The sequence below is a fragment of the Spea bombifrons genome, chromosome 7, assembly GCF_027358695.1.
Source record: "Spea bombifrons isolate aSpeBom1 chromosome 7, aSpeBom1.2.pri, whole genome shotgun sequence".
Lineage (NCBI taxonomy): Eukaryota > Metazoa > Chordata > Amphibia > Anura > Pelobatidae > Spea > Spea bombifrons.
Genome location: NC_071093.1, coordinates 20216015 through 20238852, shown reverse-complemented (window position 1 = coordinate 20238852; position 22838 = coordinate 20216015). Strand labels below are relative to the sequence as shown.

The 22838-nt window shown below is 43.0% G+C and overlaps 1 protein-coding gene across 1 annotated transcript in view; it reads right to left on the bottom strand.

Annotated features, from left to right (window-relative positions):
- Window positions 1–10546, bottom strand: part of AOX1 (aldehyde oxidase 1) — a 190894-nt gene extending 180348 nt beyond the window's left edge. The window contains exons 1-2 of the mRNA XM_053471953.1: window positions 10445–10546; window positions 5322–5379 (exon numbers count right to left, since the gene is read on the bottom strand). Coding sequence (XP_053327928.1) covers window positions 5322–5379; window positions 10445–10546 — 160 coding nt within the window. The remainder of the gene's footprint in view (window positions 1–5321; window positions 5380–10444) is intronic.
- Window positions 10547–22838: the final 12292 nt, after the last annotated feature.

The window sequence follows — 22838 nt, the reverse complement described above, 5'->3', positions numbered from 1 at the left end:
ATTCTGATTATCTGGCTTCTGAACTCGTGGACTTTCATTACTCGTTTGGATTATCCTTTGGTGCTATGCTATGCTATTATGCTATTGTCCCTTTGTGGATGACCTCAGTTCTACAGACCCCAGTGTCATCTGCCATTTCCCCAGTCTGCCACCATGAGCATATTCCAAGATTCCTTGCTTCTACCAGTTCTGTGTCTATAAATTGCAAGTAATTTGCAAGTTACCCTTGTCTAAGGTTGTAGCAGACAACCATCTGCATCTAAGCACATCTGCCTGAAGCTGACTTCTGAGCTCGATCCTGCCTACCTAACTCTTATGTGACTCGGCACCCACAACCCTGACAGCGGGTCCCAATACTGATCCCCTTTACTGTTGCCCGTTACTGATGGCTGATTCTAGTACCCCACTAGTAACCAGATCTTCCTATGAATATACACCACCTTCTATTACTCAATTATTCAATGCTCTATCCATTCAACTATTAAGATTCAAACCCAAACACTGCAATTTATTTATGAGTCTTATACGAGAGACAGTGTCAAATGCCTTACTGAAATCTAAAAAGGCTATAACAACTGTTCCCCTCTAATATTTAAATTACCCAGTTAAAAAACAAGTTAACCCCTTAATGATGAATGACTGGGCAGGCATGCCACGCATAAATGGTCAGTTAACAACCAATGATGTGCCTGAAAGCGATTTACAATTGGTTTCTTCGCTTAACCAGTTAACCCCTTTAACCCCTTAAGGACCGGGCTCATTTTTCGTTTTGTACCCTGTGGGACCGAGGCTGTTTTGACACTTTTGTGGTGCTTGTGTTCAGCTGTAATTTTCTCCTCACCCATTTAGTGTATCCACATAAGTTAGATATTGTTTTTTTCAGGACAAGATGGGCTTTCTTCAGATACCATTATTTTGATCGTATCATCTTATTTACTATAAAAAAATTAAAAAACATGGTGAAAAATTGAAAAAAAAACACATTTTATGACTTTTATTTGAAAAATCTTTTACTCACCTAATAAAGCAAGTAAAAAAACTAGCTAAATAGATTCTACTACTTGTCCTGAGTTTAGAAATACTCAATGTTTTTATGTTTTTTGCTGTTTTTTGTAAGTTATAGGGCAATAAGTACAAGCAGCGTTTTATGATTTCCAAATCTTTTTTAACAAATCTGGTCAGTCTGCCTCCATCTCCTCTTTGGAATATCTTTGAAGCCGGTTAACTCAATTTAACCCCCTCAAACCATATATTTTTGAAAACTAGACACCCCAGGGTATTCCAAATGCTGTTATTTTAACCCTTTCCATGCACCAATTATAGAACTACACTTTGTCAAACTTTGTAATAGTAATTTTTTTTATTTTTTTTTTCACACAAATTGTACTTTAGTTATAGATATACAGGTTTTGGTATATGTCACTGTCAAACAACCCCCCAATATGTGTTCAGGAACATCTCCTGAGTACAGCGATACCCCACATGCATGGGTTTGTCGGGTTGTTTGAGATTTAAAATGCCACATTTGGGAAGTGCGCTTTTTTCCTCCATTTTGGTCAGTCTGTACCTATGCCCTATCTTTGAGCTCGGCCACTCCAATTTACCCCATCAGCCATTTTTTTTATATATTAGACACCCCTTGGGTATTTGAAGTGCTTTTATTTTAACTCTTTGTTGAGATTTTTGAGAAATTTTAGCACTTGCTCAAAATAATAAACTTTATTTTTTTATTTTATTTTTTTTACACATTTTGCTGGTACTGGATGGTTCATCTAGTGACATCACTGCATAATTATTTTTAAATGTAAGCACATTTTTTTTATAATTTTTTTTTCCATTTTTTCCATTTTTTTTTTTGAATATTTTACTAATCACATAGTGATTAGAAAGCTGGGTTCCATTGACTTGCTTGGTTGAATGCAGTACCTGTATTCAACCTGCAAGTGGAGCCAGAGTTCTCTAGAGGGTCTGGAGACTGTCTAGCGAACTCTTTCTTCTTTATTGTTTTTTTTCCCGGGCAACACCGGCAGCTGCGGCTGTGACCCAAAGGTAAGTGTTTGGTGACACCATTTAAGTTTAGGAGGCAATCGTTGATCGCCTCCTAAACGCTTTTACAATGTATGGCGGCTGTTGATGCCCCGGGGAGGGGCCAGACATGGCCCCCGATGCCGATCTCGGCGTTACTGAATGCCTCGACATCGAGGCATTACAGTAACGCCGTTTAAGCGAAGAAAGTGATCGTTGATCACTTTCTAAGCTTATTTAATTTTTGGACGGTTTCAGGACCGTCAAAGGTCATTTAGTGACCGTCTTATCATGACGGTCCTGAACCAGCAAAGGTCGCGAAGGGGTTAATGCCTCGACGTCGAGGCATTCCGCAATACCGAAAGCGTTAACATATACCATACACTGTATGGCAGCAGACACCTGTTTTAAAAAAGATTTGGCGGCAATCAATGATCGCCTCCTAAGCTTCAGTGGTGTCTCTGAAATGCCTCAATAGTGAGACATACTGCGACAACAAACATCCACCACAGGAGAGCGGTCACAACTGTCACTGCGAGAGATTTTGCTACTCACAAGTTGTTGGCGTGCTTTAACAAAATAAACAAGTTTTCACATGTAGGTTAAATACAGGCACTGCATTCAACCATACAAGACAATGGAGCCCAGCATTCTAATTACAATGTGATTAGTAAAATATTCAAAATAAAAAATAGCGCTGTATCTTCCCAAAAATCCTGACATGGAAAGAGTTAAAATACTAGCATTTCAAATACTCAAGGGGTGTCTACTTAAAAAAAATAATAATAATAAAAAAAAAAATGGTTTGAAGGGGTAAATTGAACTGCCCGTGTTCAAAGAAAGGGCATAGGCGCAGATTGAGCAAAATGGGGAAAAAAGCCCCCAAACAACCAGACAAACCCATGTATGGGTGGTATCACTGTACTCAAGAGTTGTTGCTGAACACGTATTGGGGTGTTGTTTGACAGTGACACATACCAGGAGTGGTAAATTTAAACCTGAAGTACAATGTGTGTGAAAGAAAAACCACACAAAAAATACCACCACAAATTTTGACAAAAGTTGGTGGTAAAATAAGCGCATGGAAAGGGTTAAAATACCAGCATTTGAAATACCTGGGATGTCTTGTTTTCAACAATATATGATTTGATGGGGTAAACTGGACTGACTGGCTTCAAAGATGTCCCAAATAGGACATGGTGGCAGAAGGACCAGATGTCAAAGCTCCAAGATAAAAAATGTACACTTCCCAAATGTGGCATTTTACCTCCCAAACAACCCGACAAACCCATGGATGGTTGGTATCACTGTACTCTTGAGATGTTTCTGAACACATATTTGGTTGTTTGGCTTTGACATATACCAGGAGCTGTACATCCATACCTGAAATACATTGGCAAAGGCTGGTGGTAGAATCTTGTGCATGGAAAGTGTTAAAACACCAGCATTTGAAATAACTTGGGGTGTCTAGTTTTCAAACATATATGGATTGATGGGGTACATTGAATTAGCTGGCTTCAAAAATGGCCCACTTAGGACATGGGGGTAGTAGAGCCAGATGTCAAAGTTCCAAGTTTAAAAATGCGCACTTCCAAAATGCGGAATTTTACCTCCTAAACAACCCGACAAACCCATGTATGGGGGTATCACTGTGCTCTGGAGATGTTGCTAAACACATATACCAGGAGCTGTTTCATGGGGTAAATTGCATTGGCCGGATTCAAAGATACCCAAAATAGTACTACTGAAAACAAATACATTGGGTATTTCTAAACTCAGGACGAAAAGTAGAATCTATTTCGAGGTTTTTTCCTTAGGTTTATTAAATGAGTAAAATACTTTTCAAATAAAAGTGAGAAAAAGTATTGTTCAATTTTTCAACGTATTTTATCATTTTTTATAGTAAACTAGACAATATGATCAAACAAACTGCATCTGCATAAAGCCCTTCTTGTCCTGAAAAAAATATATAACTTTTATGGGTACAGTAAGTGGGAGGGAGGAAAATTACGGCTAAACACGAGTACTGCAAAAGTGTTAAAAAAAGCCTTGGTCACAAAGGGTACAAAAAATAAAAAAAAACAGCTTGGTCCTTAAGGGGTTAAGTTAGGCTGACAAGATCTATTTGCAGTAAACCATCCTGTTATAAAGCATTTTACAACCAGACATTTAACAGTGGGCAACTCTACCTATGGCATCTTAAGTAAAGTGGTGCTCTAGCCTCAAGTCTGCCTCACTATGAGTTTGTAATTATGGACACAAGAAATAGACAGAGTTGAACTGACCAGAAACTTAAGAAAATAGTGACTATTTTTGTTATATAAAAGTTGAAAAGAATAGATATTGATCTAGGGTAAGCTAAGTAGTAGTGAATCTCTTTGGAAATCAGAAACTGACCTATCTTTATATCTATTTAAGTTTAGCACTCAGCAAAATTTACAAGCCAATGTTAATGTGTATAACTACACACATTATGTACAGGTGGAAAAAATATTTTGTAGCTCTGTATTTTAAGTGCCCACCATTTGACCATGATTTTATTTTATGTGAAACATATATAGATGTGTACATACAGTATTCATATACCACTGTTAGGAACCTAGGGATTTGAACCACCGACCCTAAGTATGGTGGGTTTTCTACTCACTCATGTTACCAATGGGAGGCTCTGTTGTACTAGAATCTCTGGTTTGTTATGGCTATATGTCCCATGTCTTGTTCCTGACACACCTGTGGTCTATCTAGTCATCAGTGGCTTTTTTATACTAGGGTTGCTCCCAGAGTATTGATCCTGCCTTGATTCCCCTTGTCTAGTTGCAGTTTAGTAAATATTTGTCTGGTTCCTGAAGCTTTGCTTAAATTATGGCTTTCCCTTACAACCTTGTTTTGGCCAACTCTTTGTGGAAATTGACATGTCTTGGACATTAACTCTGCCTTGTTTTGCCCTGTGTTACCCTGTTTTGGTCTCCTGTTTACCTGGTATTTGTCTTTGGACTAGGCTTAGTCCTATTACCCTTTCCTTCTGTACAGTTCACTGGCCTGTATGACCTTGGGAACACTGGCCTTGATTACGTCTGTCCCAGTTCCAGACTGAGCTCATCGAAGATGCAGACGGGATCCAATGCAGAACTAAGGCTGCAGCAAACAGCGATACACAGCCTGATGTGCCAGGCTTAACAAAAGAAGCGCAGGTTTCTGAACAATCACCTGTCCCTACACTGAGACTTGCACCTGACCCAGTACCAGTAGGCATGACAGTTACTTATTTATTATGTTATTGCTGTACAAAAGGATACACTTCTTCCTGAGGTACGTGAGGAGCATAACTTCAGGATCTGCATTTTTTTCTACAATCTACAGTAAAAATAAACATATCATATATACATTTGGTATCGATACCTAATAAAGAAAAAAATAGGTTTGGTTTACCAACTTTCAGCTCAAAGAGGAAGTCAAGTGGTAAAATCCATTATTAAAGTTTTCCTTCAAATTATTTGAGGGGCAATATTATCTACATTTATGTTAGGGTCTCAAATTATTTACTTTCAGAGCTAACTTGGTCCTCGTGTGTAGATATAGATGGATGATGTTTTAATTATATGTCAAAGCACATATATTTTTAACAAATGTAAAGGGTTCTTTACAATAAGAACAATTAAGATATGGAATTGATTGCCTACTACTATCAAATTCAATTTAGTTTTTTAAATATGGGCTGGATGATTTTTTAGTAAAGAAGAATGTACAGAGATATAACTGCATATATCAGTAAGTTTGATCAATGACAGCAGTTGGGTCATAGAACAAGCAGCCTAATATGGCTGCTTGCAACCATGGTAAAAGATACTGTGTATAGGATTGTTAACTGAGTGTAACTAAAGCAAAATTGGTCTGGCCCCTGACAGAAAAAGGATCATCTATGGATGCACTGGTAAGCCCTGAACAAAGCAAAGCAAACGGCCCGCTTCCGCCTTTGGAGTTTGGGGTAATAGGAAATTAGTTTAGTGTCAGGTTTTAACAATAGGGTAAGTAGTGTAGTTTAGGTTTTTTTTATATATATCAATAATGAAGTGGTGTGAGTCCAGCGCCAAGGAGGCTCGCGGGCGCGGGCAGTCTTGCTGGTGTTGCGGGCAGACGGTCAGACACCGTACCTGCGGGATTGGACACAAAATCAACGGGAGCAGGATTAAAAAAACTGTCCCGCGCAGGGCTCTAGTTTACACCTTCCTGGCTGACTCTGATGAAGAAGCCACTTTGTCTGCATGAGATGACGAAGGCACTCTGACTGAGTCAGATATTGACCCAATATCTGACATGTCTAGCTCTGCGCCAGATAATGCCTGACAAGTCAAATGATGATGATGACCAGGTTCCACCTGCTAAAGCCAGGCTTGGAGAACCTGCGCCTAAACAAAATCGGGTCCCTCCAAATAGGGCAGACCCAGTAATCCCTACTTGGGACTCCTGGCATCAGATGTGCTATTGATGCCAGTAAGCCAAAAATGTTTGTTAATTTATGAGCCCCAGTGTCAGGCAGCTCACCAAGGGGGCAGAAGCCAGGCCTGGCACCCCACTGACCCCTATGAAATAAAAAAAATTGGGGCCCTGACCCTTATGATGGGCATAGTAAAGAAGCACACTGTTCGCTCCTATTGGAGCTCAGATCCTGCTTTAAAATTCTCTCATTGCACTCACAAAACTTGCATGGCTCACATATGAAAAAAGCACAAAACAGAAGGCGAAAAACGGGATGATATCTCCTCATCAGAAGGAATAAAAGGAGGTGGATGCACTTACACTTGGATGAACATACTGGCAGTGGCAACTCTAGAAACAGTATATAGGGGGGCACACAAGATACCACAGTCAAACTAATAATTTCCACTATTAAATCATACCACTGAAAAAACATATATATATATATATTGCCAAAAGTAATATGCTATGGAATGATACTTTTGTTATTGGACTAACATAATACTTGATCATTCAACATGGGAAGCCTGAAGCCACAATTTAGTACGACTAATCCTTGAAATAAACATTATAGAGTAAATAACACAATACCTTAACTTTTCCACTAAATTATTTCAGGGCCTTGAACGTTTTGTCCTCTGAGGTCACTACAACTTCAGGAGGGCATTTTATCTATGGATATGTATAAATTAAATAACTCCTATTGTAAGTTAAGTGCCAGGAAACCGATGACCAAACACACACACACCAACACAGGTTCTGTCACACCGACACCCAGACACACACACTAGGACAGGCTCTGCCACAGCGACACCCAAACACACACAACAGGACAGGCTCACACCAGAACAGGCTCTGCCACACCAACACCCAAACACACACACCAGGACAGGCTCTGCCACACCGACACCCAAACACACACACACACACACACACAGGACAGGCTCTGCCACACAGATACCCAAACACACACCCCAGGACAGGACAGGCTCTGCCACACCCACATCCAAACACACACACACCAGGACAGGCTCTGCCATACTGACACCCGAACACACAGGCCAAGACAGGCTCTGCTACACTGATAACCAAAAACACACAAACAGCAGGACACAATCTACATCACAGAAATCTACATCAGGATGGATTTTTCACACTACATTGTCGTTTATACCCCCTTAGTGTTTTGCCCCTTGTGTATTGATGCCCCAGCCAGCAACCTTTTAGTATAGATTAATGTGGTGCTCCCACACCCTTGTATGATCGCCTCCAGCAACCACTATTTGTATTAATGCCCCCAGCAAGCCCCACCCTTTACTATTGATTTGTGTGATGGCCCCATTGCATATATGCATTAGACATGCATTTTTAACTACATAATGAGTACTTATCTCTTTGAAGTAAAGACTATGATTGAAACATGCTTTCAAAATTACAGCTGAACTGGCAGTTTCGTTAATATTAGACCCTGCTGCGGATATATATAAATATTAGATCCTGCTGCTGATATACTGTATATATATATATATATATATATTAGCCCCTGCTGCCCATATATATAAATATTAGCCCCAGTTGTCGATATAATATTAATACCGTATTGGCTCGGATATAGACCGCCCCCGTATATAGGCCGCACCCTAAAAGTTTGGTGCATTTTTAAAGAAAAAGTTTTTTTCTTTAAAAAAGCACCAAAAAAACATGCTGCCACTCTGTCTCCCCCCCGAGATATGCTGCCACTGTCCCCCCGGAGATATGCTGCCACTGTCCCCCCCCGAGATATGCTGCCACTGTCCTCCTCCTCCCCCCCCTAGATATGCTGCCACTGCCCCCCCCCCCGAGATATGCTGCCACTCTGCCCCCCCGACTTACCAGAGCAGACTCCCGGGTGTCTTGCGGAGCCGGCGGGGGACATCTACGCAATACGCGTATACAACTTCCGGTGCTGGCACTCAGCGGATGTGTCGGCACCGGAAGTTGTATACGCGTATTGCGTAGATGTCCCCCGCCGGCCCCGCAAGACACCCGGGAGTCTGCTCTGGTAAGTCTTGGGGGCAGAGGTAAAACGCATCGTGCGGATGTTCACCGGCTGCGGCGATGCGGGTAAACAACCTCCGCTGCCGGGACATCTGCACGATGTGCTTTAACAATCTCCCTTGCCGGGACTCCCCCCGTGGGAATTCCAGGCAAGGGAGATTGTTAAAGCACATCGTGCAGATGTGCTGGCAGGGGAGGCTGTCTGAGCGTATCGGAGAGTAGGATACAGGTCCCCTGCACCGCTGCGGGGGATCTGTATCCTAACCCCGCTGCCTGCCCGGCGCCCGGGACTGCATGTTCCGGGCGTCGGGCGCTAGACCCCGAATATAGGCCGCACCCCCACTTTAAAGACTTAAAGTGGGGGGGAAAAGTGCGGCCTATATTCGAGCCAATACGGTATTATTCCCTGCTGCCGATATATATATAAATATATATATATATATATATATATATACATATTAGACCCTGCTGCCGATAGCAGGTATAGATCAACACATTAACACACAAACCCAGCTTTGCATGTATAGATCAATTGAAATTCACTTGTGATCTCAGCACTGAAGGTATATATAAAACAAGCAAAATCAGACATACAAATCCTGTATTTGCAGGTATACAATAATAACATATGAAACGTAGCATTGCAGGTTTAGATCAAATAAATACATGGAAACAACATTGCAGGTATTAATCAACTGAACAAGACATACAAACCCTGTATTTGCAGGTATACATTAATAATGTATGGAAACATAGCATTGCAGATATGGATCTACAGAATAACACACAAACCCAGCTTTGCAGGTATAGATCAATTGGAATTCACATAAAAACAAGGCATTAAAGGTATATTTAAAACCCCTAAATTACAGGCATAGATCACAGGTTGCACACCCCAAAGTCAGCCCTGGCATCCTCACTGCCAACATAGAACCTGGCCAGCACCCAGATTACACACATAAGATTTGCCATCTTTGTTCCCAAATAGCCCAGCACAAGTCAACTTTGTCCCCAAACAGCCTGGCCTGTGCCATCTTTGTCCCCAAGGCTCAAACATCCTGCTAGTGCCATCTTTGCCCTTCCACAATTATACATCTATGATACACACAGACTCATTAACTCAGGGTCTCCCTCATTCAGGCAATTCATCCACATATTAACTCATGCTCTCCCTCATTCAGACAATTCATCCACATATTAACTCATGCTCTCCCTCATTCAGGCAATTCATCCACATATTAACTCATGCTCTCCCTCATTCAGACAATTCATCCACACATTAACTCATGCTCTCCCTCATTCAGACGATTCATCCACACATTAACGCATGCTCTCCCTCATTCAGACAACACATCCACATATAAACTCATGCTCTCCCTCATTCAGACAATTCATCCACATATTAACTCATGCTCTCCCTCATTCAGGCAATTCATCCACATATTAACTCATGCTCTCCCTCATTCAGACAATTCATCCACATATTAACTCATGCTCTCCCTCATTCAGACAATTCAGCCACATATTAACTCATGCTCTCCCTCATTCAGACAACACATCCACATATAAACTCATGCTCTCCCTCATTCAGACAACTCATCCACATATTAACTCATGCTCTCCCTCATTCAGACAACTCATCCACATATTAACTCATGCTCTCCCTCGTTCAGACTCATCCACATTCATCCCTCCCTTATCACTTTCTACCTCTTCTCCCTCCCTTATCACTTTCTACCCCTTCTCCCTCCTTTATCTTTTTCTACCCCTTCTCCCTCCCTTATCACTTTCTACCCCTTCTCCCTCATCACTTTCTACCCCTTCTACCTCCCTTATCACTTTCTAACCCCTCTCCTTCCTCTTTCCCTACTCACTATCTACCCTCCCCCCTTTGTAGTTCACTCACCTTTAAGTCCTGTGACCGGAGAACGAGGTTTCCGTCTTCCTGCTCTGCCACGGCACGCTCTGCTGAGCACCGGATATGATGTCCTATTCCGACGCTCAACATGAAACGCCGGCACCGCGACAGAGGTAGAGGCCTCGTGGAGGAAACTGAGGGGAGTCGAGTGGTTGCTAGGCACCCCTCTCTCTCTACCTGGGACTTAAACTGTCCTGGACAATGCGTTGGGTGGTTCCAAATTCCGCGGGGGGGCACCGGGGGGGGCAAGGACTAACCGAGGGGGGGCAATTGCCCCCCCTTGCCCCCTGTAGCGACGCCACTGCATACGGGACATGTATGTAACTCGGACGTTTCTCCATGGATAGTTGCTGTTTGATGTATGTTCACAGCTCCACAATCTGGTTCCCTGGTCCTTATGATTGCTTCACTGGTGTCTCTGATTTCTCCAGGTGAAGTGTAACGTGCTTGGATATATATGAAGTGCAAGTGTAATCCAATAAAGGATCTTTCTATATCACCAATCTTATTTCACAAAGGCGTTAGTCAATCATTTAATTTATTGTGGGACACAGCCCTATGTGTATAAATCTATGTACTACAAGGAGCTCTTTTAACCCCTTCAATCCCCTATAGACGTACCGGGACGTCCAAAAAATGCCCACAAAGAAACCCCTATGGACGTCCCGGTACGTCCAGCCCTTCGTGCAGCGTCAGGGACACATCCCTGCCGCTGCACGGGAGACCAGGCTGTCGTTTGACAGCCTGGACTCCCCACTGACAGCAGAAGCCGGCTTTGCCGGCTATCTGCTGTCCGATCGCCTGTAACAGCTTCCGGCATGAAAGTCTGTGAGGACCTGCATAGAGATCACAGTGTGATCGGTGCAGGGGGATCGCGGGGAGGGGAGTGAGAAACCATCTCTCTCACTCCCCCTCCAGTCCTGTAACAGAAAAGCTGAAAAAAAAATGTTAGTCATTTAAAAATAATATTAAATAAATCATTAAAATAATAATATAAATAATACTAAAAAAAAATTTAATGTGAGCTGTGATGTCACTGTGACATCACTGGCATGTTCAGGAGGTCCCTAGGAGGACCTCTAACCATTCCTGTGTAAAAAAAAATATAAAAAAATACAAAAAATGTAAAAAAAAATGAAAATAATTTTTTTTAAAAAAAAATATATAAAAAAAGATAATAAAAAAATTCTTAAAAAAACCTTACATCCCATTGCCCTAGCATAACATCTAGCCAGTATAACCCTCCTGCCCCCGTTCACAACCCCCAAACCCGTTAAGCCATAGGTAGTGCGGCGTATTGGCCGCTGGGAATCGGCCTGTTTTCGGAGGTATGTTCGCCCTCACAGGTCGGTTTGTTGATGGGGTTGCTTATGGCACTTTTGTTTTGGTTGGGTATGCTCTCCCTACACTTTCGTTCCGTTTCCTTTGTTGCAGGTTCTCCGTTGGTGGTGTGGATCGTCGGCCATTCGCATGTTTACTGGGCCCGAAGGAGAGCCGCAGTTCGGAAGAACGGTTTGCAGCTGGGCTTCTCTGCTGACCAGGTGCATGTGAAGTGGTTTGGTGTGAGGGGTATGTTGTGGGACGGTGTTCTGTTGACGGTGGTGAAGTACCTTCGGTTGGGAGACATGGGGGTTTTGCCGCAGCGTGAATTGGTTTGGAGAATGAGGCAGGGGTTGTTGGATCTGCTTCCTGGTGTTAAGTTGGTGTGGTCTGAGATGCTTCCCAGGGGGGCTTGGCGCTGGGCACGGGATGCGGCGGCGATGGAGCGCAGCCGGGGGAAGATTAACAAACTCATGGCTGGGTTTGTTAGGAAGCAGCAGGGCGTGGTGGTGCGGCATGTGGATTTGGAGGGTGAGCGGACAGGATTGTTTATTGCGGATGGGGTGCATCTGACGGATGTAGGGTCCAATTTGTTTAATTTGTTGCTGGTGGGATTGAGGAGGCCGTTTTCTTGTTGTGTGGGGGAGCCCATCCGGCTTGAGGGTTCAAGGGATGGGCTTGTGGCGGTAGCTTGCCAGGTTGCCGGGGGGTGTTATGTGGTTATTGCCACTGGTGTTAAAGTGTCGGTGGGAGGTTCCTGGCTGGGCGGTTGCTGGAACCTCAGGTGGGGAGGGGCATCATGGTATGCCCTCCCATAAGGTGATGCTTACGGTTTGGCCCCGGTTGGTCCTGGCAAGCTTTCGGGTGTTTTATTGTATTTGGGTCATTGCCGTGTTAATGCACCTTCTTTATGTTTACAGGTTGCGTGGCAATGACGTTAATAAATCGGCTGTGGCCTTTATTCATCCCACATTTGGTGTCCGTGTTTTTATTGGGGGGTTAACCAGGATGACATAGCCCGAGAGTCGAGGCTACCCCCTGTCTGTGGAGTTGTGAACATACATCAAACAGCAACTATCCCTGGAGATACGTCTGAGTTACATACGTGTCCAGTATGTTCATCCAGGTGTAAGTGCATCCACCTCCTTTTATTCCTTCTGATGAGGAGATATCATCCCATGTTTTTCGCCTTCTGTTTTGTGCTTTTTTCATATGTGAGCCTGCATACAGACCTTAAGGAGTCTAGATTTGAACACCACACAAGTTTTGTGAGTGCAATGAGATAATTTAAATTGGTCAATAGTTGTGTAATTTTTTTTATTTTCCATGGTCAGTTTACACGAGCGCCCCTAAGTGGAATCTGTTTGTGAAATACTCTGGTAGACTGCTTTTCAAAAACATGTTCTCCTGGTGGACTGCTAAGCTGCTTCATAAATAGCATTTGCCTAGCAAAACACACTGATCCAGTATACCAGCATGTTACAACTTGTGCCCTGTAATGTCCAGAAAACCAAAAAAGAAAACTATGCATGTGGGGTATTTCCGTAATTAGAAGAAGCGGCTGAACAATTTAGGCTGGATTTCTCTGCCGTAACACATACCCTGTGCCAAAAATCCTCAGCAATACAGAAGTGTTGGTCGAAAAAAAGCGCAGGAAATTCGGCAGTGATTGGTGGCCAAATGGTTGCATTAAAACTGTCCAAATGTTCTTGATGAGATACTCTGGGTTGTCTGCTTTACAGAAATATATACTTTTATGGGGGTATTTATAATTAGGGGGTGCTAAGCAGGCCCAAATGAAACATAGGCAACTAAAGTAAAATGTGAAATTTTTTTCAAGTTTGGAATCTATAATACGCATGGTCTAATTAGTGCCCTGTAATGTCCAGAAAACCACAAAAAAACTACGCATATGGGGTATTTCCATAATCAGGAGAACAACTTAGGCTGGATGTATCTGCCGTAACACATACCCTGTGCCAAAAATCCTAAGAATCCTCCAAAACACTAAGAAGTGTTGGTGAAAAAAGTGCAGGAAATAATTTCTGCGGCCACCTTTGACAGTGATTGGTGGCCAAATGGCTGCATGAAGAGTGCCCAAATACCCCTGATAGGATAGTCTGGGTTGTGTGCTTTACAGAAATATATACTTTTGTTGGTATTTTTGGTTTATTTGTTTAAAAATAGAGTTGCAATCCCATCATACCTAATGTAAAAATTCTACGGCTTTGTAAAGCATAATGTACACCTTATGGTATTTCCCTATAAGTGCTGGGAAAGGACACCTGAATTGATACATTTCGAGGGGATTTTCCGTCACTTTCCCTAATTTTGTGAGGCTTCAGAGAGGGGAAAAAAAAGTTGTTTTAAAATTTTTGCTAGTTTACATGGGTACACTATTCGCAGGAAAGGGGAATAAGCGCTGAACTAACATACCATAAAAAATGGCAAAATTGCTCCAGGCTTTGAGGTACCAAAAACCCCTGGGACTGAAGGGGTTAAACACATGCACTTTCACCTCTAGTGTTGTATACCCCTACCTCCTTTTAGTTTGTAAGCTCCATTTATATCTGTAATGCCAAGTTACCATGTAATGTGTTATTTTGATGTCCTGTTTACATATTGTACAGTTCTGGGGGGGGGGGATGGCTCACATTATTTTACCCAATTACCCATGTGAGTACAAACAGAACTATCATAATGGTATCATCAGTTTATAAAAAAAAACCTTTAAAAGCAGGGATGCAAAAAAAAGGCATGTATCTTCGTAAATGTGTATTTTCTACTTTGGGGTGTTATGTTTTAGGATATATATTGAGTTGCATTTAACTTCTCCTTGTGAGGGCGTTTTTGAACATTTATTCAGATTTACTTGGCACTGTACTGTTAATGTTTTCTATTTTAATACAGCAGTGTGAAGGCTGTTCTACATCAAGGGTCATTTTCTATTCATACATATCAGTGCATGACATGGGTGTTCCTTGTTGTGAAGATCATATTACATTATACTGAATATTTTACTTGGTTTCTTGGTGTGTGTGCCCTAATTAAATGGAACTAAGAATGCATATTAAATTACATTGCATTTTTAATGCAATAATTATTTGTATGAAAACGTTTTTGGGTATTCAGAAATGTATGTTAAGCAAATAAACCTCTATTGATTTGTCATTTATTTTTCTAAATTAGTCACATAGAAACAACACAGAAACCCTTAAGAAGCGTTTTATGTTTCTATGACAAAAATCTATAAATTCCTTCTGGAAACAGTTTGAGCATTCACCCATACTAGGAAGGAATGGCACTACAATTAGTGTTAACAAAACAAAACAACAACATTGTTGGTTATATATAACAATATAACAAAAGTGTTATATTCAGAATATTATAAAGATTAATAATATATTCACATCCCTTTAAATTCCCCAGTCATTACCCAATCAACACATACCTTTTTTCCATTCACATAGAAAATTAGATCATCAGATTCCTGTTCCAATGACATCTTGGACTCTCTGTGAGAATGTGTAAAAGTATATTAAATATGTAGACATAAAAGAGGTTTAAATACAAAGACCAAAGAAACTAGCTGGTTGGCTGTGAGAACTTATTTGATATGCAGAACTCACCCAACCTGTCATCAGGTTTCAAGAGAAGACATGTCTTGTTAATCACCAGTTTCTGGTTTTGTGTAAATCATGTTTTGTTGAAACATAGAACTTGGTTGTAACAGTACATTTTAGACATTTCAATAAAAAACGTAAGGGCCAATACAATAAGAAAATAGCTTTCACAGAGCCATAAGGTAGGGGAAGATACAAGACGTTCTCTTCTTGAGCCCATTCACACATATTTGCACAACTTAACATAAGTAAATTTGTATTAAAAAAATACCCACCCATGTCTGCTTTATATCAAATTATACCAAACACATTTTCAAGGAAACCCTTGGAAGCCAGGATTTAAAGTGATCATTTATTTCACCTGTGCTCCTAGTGCAAACTGAGTAGGGTTCATAAAGCATGAGTTTTAAGAAGTGTTGCAATTACAACATGAATAGCTGAGCTTGTCCTGCATGATTTGTAGTTTGCTTGATATGTGACATTTAATAAATCTCACCAATTTATAATATAGAACTGGTAAGACTAATCTTGGAGGGGTTGTTTATTGGTGTTTGCCCTTCATAATACATGGCTCAAATACTACTGTGCCTGCCTGTGCCAGCGCTGCCCCTGAAGCAGCCTGCCTGTGCCACCTCTGCCCCTGAAGCATCCTGCCTGTGCCACCGGTACACCTAAAGCAGCCCACATCTGCTATCTATGCCCCTGAAGCAGCTTGTCTGTGCCAACACTACCCCTAAAGCAGCCTGTCTGTGCTATTTATGCCTCTGAAGCAGCTTGTCTGTGCCACCTTTGCCTCTGAAGCAGCTTGCCTGTGCTAGCTCTCCCCTCCTAAACAGCCTGCCTGTCCCATTTCTGCTCCTAAACACTTACTTAATTCATTCAATCATTCACTCTCCCGTATCCCCTTACCTCTCTTGCAGATTTCACTACTCCAGCAGAGCATCACCGGGCCACGCAGACATCTATGTTGCCCAACGGCTGCTTAACCTGGCGCCCTCGCACTGTGTGAGGAAACTCTTTCCCCGCCCAGTGGGAGCAGGAACCTGGGCAGGAAAATAGTTTTCCTGCATAGTGTACGGCGCCACTGCGGTAAGCTGCGGGCCAAAGTTAGGCAGCCTCGCCTAATAACGAATATCTACCAAAATCCATTAAAAAAAATCCAAATTTCAGTTGAGGGGGGCCAACTCGTATGTATACCCATCCCCCGCACACAAAATAGGATTGTGAATACCGCCTCCTGCGTGATAGATCTAACGAAAAAAAACTATTGATCTAACCGGATCTAACGAATATCTACCAAAATCCTAACTTGGGGGAGGTAGAAAGTGATGGCATTTAAGAATCATTCGACTCATCTAGTCTGCCCAACTTCTGAATACTTTCCTTAGTCCCTGGCCTTATCTCATATCTAGTTTAGCTTTATGCGAATCCCATGCTTGCTTAAACTCCATCACTGTATTAATCTCTATCACTTCTGATGAAAGGCTATCCAATGCATCCACTACCCTTCCAGTAAATAAATATTTCCTGGTATTACTTTTAAACCTTTACCCCTCTAGTTTAAGGCGATGTCCTCTTGTTGTGGCAGTATTTCTTATTTTAATTAAACTCTTATCATATTGATTCCCTTTAGAGTTAAATTATACCCCCCCTCTTCACATCTTTCTTCAAGGCTATACATGTTAAGATCCTTTTAACCTTTCATAGTAAATATTCCCCTGCAATCAGTGAACCATTTTAGTAGACCTTCTCGGAACTTCTCCAAAGTATCTATATCCTTCTGGAGATACGGTCTCCAGTGTGACGACACCAACCGGTACCCCGACTGGGTACTCCCGTCAATCGTTGCTTCCTCCTTCTATTGGTGAAGTTCTGATCAAGGGCCCCCACCCGGGCTCTGGTGTGGATTACGCTGTGCTGACTGTGCTTTCCCAAATTGGTTCTCAAATGCACATAAGCACACTGTTTAGTGTGCACGACATCTTGTCAGTGCAATTGTATTATTTAATTATTCATCTGAGAGAAAATACTGCACAATTTTTGGTTTCTTTTTGCTTTGTCATTTTATTCAGAATACAAGTAACTGTGAAGAGTGAGAATACCACAGCACTATTGTGAGTGCAATAATTGAAGATAATGTTAGCTTATGTGTATTTATAATCTTAATTTTAATGATGACAGGAGGCAAATATTTTGCTATTCTCTCCTTACTGACTCCCAACAGCAGCCAACAAACAGTTCAACCAATCAGTTAAAACAGTTAAAACAACCAATCCGGAAAAAACAGTGAAAGTCTATAAATGCTCCTGTCTCCCAAGCCACTTCCTCTTTCTTTGCAGCGAGCGATAATCACAGGAGTCGATCCAAAACCCAAAGGGAACAGCAGTCCGAAACATACAGAAAAAACGAACGGTCTTCTAAATTAAGAAACTTCAACTCCCTGAATAGGAGAACAGCAACCAGATGCAATTACGCTTAAAAATAAAAGAAATCGTGAAAGGTATCTCCAAGAACAACATAGTCACCAATCAAGAGTGAACATAACTAATAGACACAGATGTCACCAGATAACAATAAATAAGAAGAACAATAATAATAAAAGAATAAAAGGAAATAACAAGAACTGAACCGAAACACAGAAAAACCCCCTCAAACCCGGGGATGGGAACGGGAGGGAAAATATTCACCTCCTGTCATTATTAAAATTAAGATTACACTCAAGCTAACATAATCTTCAATTTTACAACATGACAGGAGGCTTCATATTTTGCTGTTTCAACGCTAACAAATAAATGTACGAAACGTTTCCTCTCGACCAGCCGCATGTAAAACCTCCGACAGAGACGCACCAGCTAAAAAAGCCAGAGAGGCTGCAGCGCCTCAAACTGAATGAGCGCCGAATGAATCCTCTACAACCGCCAAGGATAGGATCCATCGGACCGATCTGGCCAGAGTCATAGTAGAGACACCGGCCTGTGGGGCTTAACATACGATACCAACAACTGCCCAGACCTGGAAAATCTTAAAGATGATGTCCTGGCCACATAGCTGCGTAAAGCGGAAGTCACGCACAGCCTAGGAGAATCACGGAAAAAAGGATAAGAGACAGTAGTAGAATTGCACGTAGTACGATGAGAAATAGAAAAAGTAACCCCCTCAGGAGTAAAAGCGAAATGGTCAACATCAAAAGCCTTAACGTCAGCAACTCTCCTAAAAGACACCAAACATAAAGTAAGGTCAACCTAGCCGAAAGCTGCCGGAGAGACAACACATCATTGACCGGCCAGTTCCTGAGAAACGAAAGGACCATGTCGACATGCCAAAGCTGGGTATACTTGGGGCCCGGCGGTCTCGTTAACCTAATGCCCCTCAGAAGCCTGCACTCCAAAGGGCGCTGTCCAACCGGCACTCCCTGAACTGGAACGTGGGCAGCCGAAATAGCAGAGCGCATAACGTTCAACGTGCGGAAAGACTTGCCTTGAGAAAAATGGAAAGAAAGAAAATAACTATGGCTGATATAGGAAGGGCCTACCTGTAGAATATCTTGACCTTCCCCGTCCACGGGCTCCTCTACCTTTAAAGGCACCACGTTGGCCTTGGAGAAATGGTCCACGGCTCTGGGCTCCCGGGAAGAAATTCTGGGGTTGAGTGTATCTGGGGCCTGAGGGCCAAGACCGGTTGGTGACACGACCCCTCTGTCGGCCAGCCCTGCCAAAAACCCCCTTGGTGGCGGAAACACCTTGCATCGAGACACTTGAGCTTTGTTGAGTGTCGTATATAGGTTGACGTGCTTTTGAAGTTCTTTAAGGAATGGTTCTCGGAACAGAGCCCCATCAGCCAGGGGACCCAGATCCTTGGAAGCTAGGTCTGAAAGCTTCGGATCCACCCTGAGTAAGGCCGCCTTGCGTCTCTCCGAAGATAAAGCCGTGTTCACGTTCTCCATAAAACAGAGGGAACGAAGGGCCCATTCTCTCACAGCAGACGGATCCAATTGGGAACCTTGAGTCAAGGCCTCGTCCGCCAACATTAGTATGTGGGACAAAGGGCCAAACACATCTAGGAGTTTGTCCTGGGCTGCCTTTAAACCTTTTTCAATACCCTTACGGGGATCTCTTCCAGAGCGGGCCATAAATACGCCCACAGCATTATCAAAGGTTGGAGTAGCCAACCCCTTATCTGGGACTACAGGTCTAGGGCACTCTGCTCTTAGCCGACTCCTCACCTCGCCATTCAGTCGACCTTGGATGTCTGATATTGCGAGGCTCAAACAGAGGGTGGCCATTCGCGTCTAGCATAGCTTCCGAATCTAAAGGGCCGTCCTCCTGGAAGCCAAACTCCTCCTGTGGGGAACACTCCCCGTGTTCCGCATCGGAATCCGAATAATCATCCGTCTGCCAGACATCATGGACCGACAGTGGTTCAGAGCAATTCGCCTCCTTCCCCGCAGGTGAAACATACTGGGCCATAGGCTCTGAGTCAGGGACACATTTGGCTTTCTTAGCCGGCTCCTTGCCCTTAGACTTGAAGGTTGCACCATTGTTTCCCTTCCAGTACTTGCGTTTGGGTGCGGGGCATTAGCCACCCGATGCATCTGACTCTCCGACATCTAAAGCCTGACTGGCCTGAGGTCGCCTAAGCGGTTGCTCTGTCGAGGTCTGCGGGATCAATTTGGCTAAGGCCCTCTCTACTGACGCCACTACGGTTAATCATCTCTTGTAGGTCCTGGGGCTGCCCAGAGAAATTCTCCACCACTGCTGAGAGATTAAAAACACCTGATCATTGAGAAATATATATATACGTAAAATCAGTGGGGGAAATATAAAAATATCAGTAGCTATAGTAGGATACCTCCACCAATCGCACCTGGGGTTCACCCAGAGGAGAAACAAGCTACGTAGCGGCCCAATAACATATAGTGTAAAAGTAATTTATAGTGCGATGGAAATTACCCTTACCTTGGGCCTAACGCCGGCCACCCTAAGGTAGCGGCACATACGGCTAATTCCAAAGCAAAAGCAATACGGAGGAATATCTAGGGCGTAGCAAAGACAAAAAACTTAACCTAACACATTGATAGAAAATCAGGATCACTGTAACCAGAAGTGGTTAATATTGGGACTAGAGCTCATGTACACCTCCACACGAGGTACTCGATTGCCCCTGGTTATGAGGGCATCCCACTGGACCCTGGGACGGACATGTTTTGTTATATTGTTACAGCGCTCACCTCATACTTGTAGGCCATTACCAGAAAATACCATTACCCAACTGTCAGCCTCACTCGAACCTCTCTTACCTTCCATGTTAACCCTTTCCTGCCCAGACACAGCAGCCTCTTTTTACAACAACACACTTGCTTCATCCCTCGACACCATAGCTCCAATTACTACAAGTTACCCCCGACAATTTAAACGCCAACCATGGCATACCAAAACCACACGGTATCTTCAGAAGTGCTGCCGCACAGCTGAGCGCTACTTCAGAAAATCAAAATCCAGCGAAGACTTTACTCATTATAAATTCATGCTTCACACCTACAACTCTGCCCTCTCTCTCGCCAAACAGCTCTACTTCTCCACTCTCATATCCTCTCTTTCTTCCAACCCACGACGCCTTTTTTCTACTTTCAACTCCCTTCTCTGTCCCTCCACACCCACACCACAAACCTCTCTCACTGCCCAAGATCTTGCTACCTACTTCAAAGAGAAGATCGAGACTATTAGAAAAGACCTCTCTTCCTTACAACTCCCTCCTACACCACTCACCACCACCCTCTCTACTCCTACTATACTAACTGCCTTTTCCCCTACAACCGAAGAAGAGATAGCCACTCTTCTTTCTTCCTCTCACCCAACAACCTGTCCCCTTGACCCCATCCCTTCACACCTCACAAAGTCTCTATGTCCATCCCTTGGTCCATCACTTACCCACCTATTTAATCTTTCTCTATCATCTGGATCGGTACCATCTGCCTTCAAGCATGCGCTAATCACACCAATTCTAAAGAATCCTTCCTCAGACCCCATCTGTTTGACTAACTACCGCCCTATCTCTCTGCTTCCTTTTACCTCTAAGCTGCTTGAACGGATTGTGTACAATCGCCTCACTAACTTTCTCTCCTCTAATTCCCTCCTTGACCCTCTACAGTCTGGTTTCAAACCCCTTCACTCTACTGAAACAGCTCTAACAAAAGTCTCCAATGACTTGCTCTCTGCCAAAGCTAAAGGTCACTACTCTATTCTAATTCTACTGGATCTCTCTGCTGCTTTCGATACTGTTGATCACCACCTTCTTCTTGACTCACTTGCTTCTATGGGCATTCGAGATACAGCTCTCTCCTGGATCTCCTCATATCTGTTTAACCGTTCCTTCTCTGTCAACTTCTCAGGCAACACATCATCGCCCCTTCCTCTTTCGGTTGGTGTCCCCCAAGGTTCAGTCCTTGGTCCTCTGCTGTTCTCTCTTTATACTTCCTCTCTTGGCAAACTAATCAACTCATTTGGCCTCCAGTGTCATCTATATGCAGATGATACCCAAATCTACCTGTCTTCTCCTGATCTCTCTCCATCTCTCATGTCCCGGATCACCAGCTGCTTGTCTGCTATTTCTTCATGGATGTCACAACACTACCTGAAACTTAATCTTTCTAAAACGGAACTCATTATCTTCCCTCCCTCCATCTCCACTCCACTACCTGAATTCTCTATCACCATTAACAACACAACTATCTCTCCTACTAACCAGGCCCGATGCCTTGGGGTCATCCTTGACTCAAACCTCTCCTTCATCCCTCACATTCAGTCCCTCGCCAGATCCTGCCGCCTGCACCTAAAAAACATCTCTCGTATCCGCCCATTCCTCACCCAAGAATCCACAAAAACTCTGGTTCATTCTCTTATCATTTCCCGTCTTGACTACTGCAACACTCTTCTGGTTGGCATTCCACTGTCTCGACTCTCTCCACTACAGTCTATCCTTAATGCCGCTGCTAGGCTCATCTTCCTTGCACGTCGCTCCTCTTCTGCTTCCCCCCTCTGTGAATCCCTCCACTGGCTCCCAATTACCTTTAGAATTAAATTTAAGATCCTGGTACTGACATATAAGGTCATCCACAATACTGCTCCTCCGTACATTTCTGACCTCATTAGCAAATACTCTCCTACTCGATCCCTACGTTCCTCCCATGGGCTAAGGCTCTCCTCACTCATCACCTCTTCCTTTTCCCGTCTACAAGATTTCACTCGAGCTGCCCCATATCTCTGGAATCTGCTCCCAAGGAACCTTCAGAATTCACCCTCCCTCCCGACATTCAAGAAACATCTAAAAACCCACTTCTTCAGAGAAGCATACCATCTTAGCTGCTAGAACATCCTTGTCATTGATACCCCCACAATACCTCTCACCCTTTCTCTATGCCTTATGTTTATCACCCCATTTTC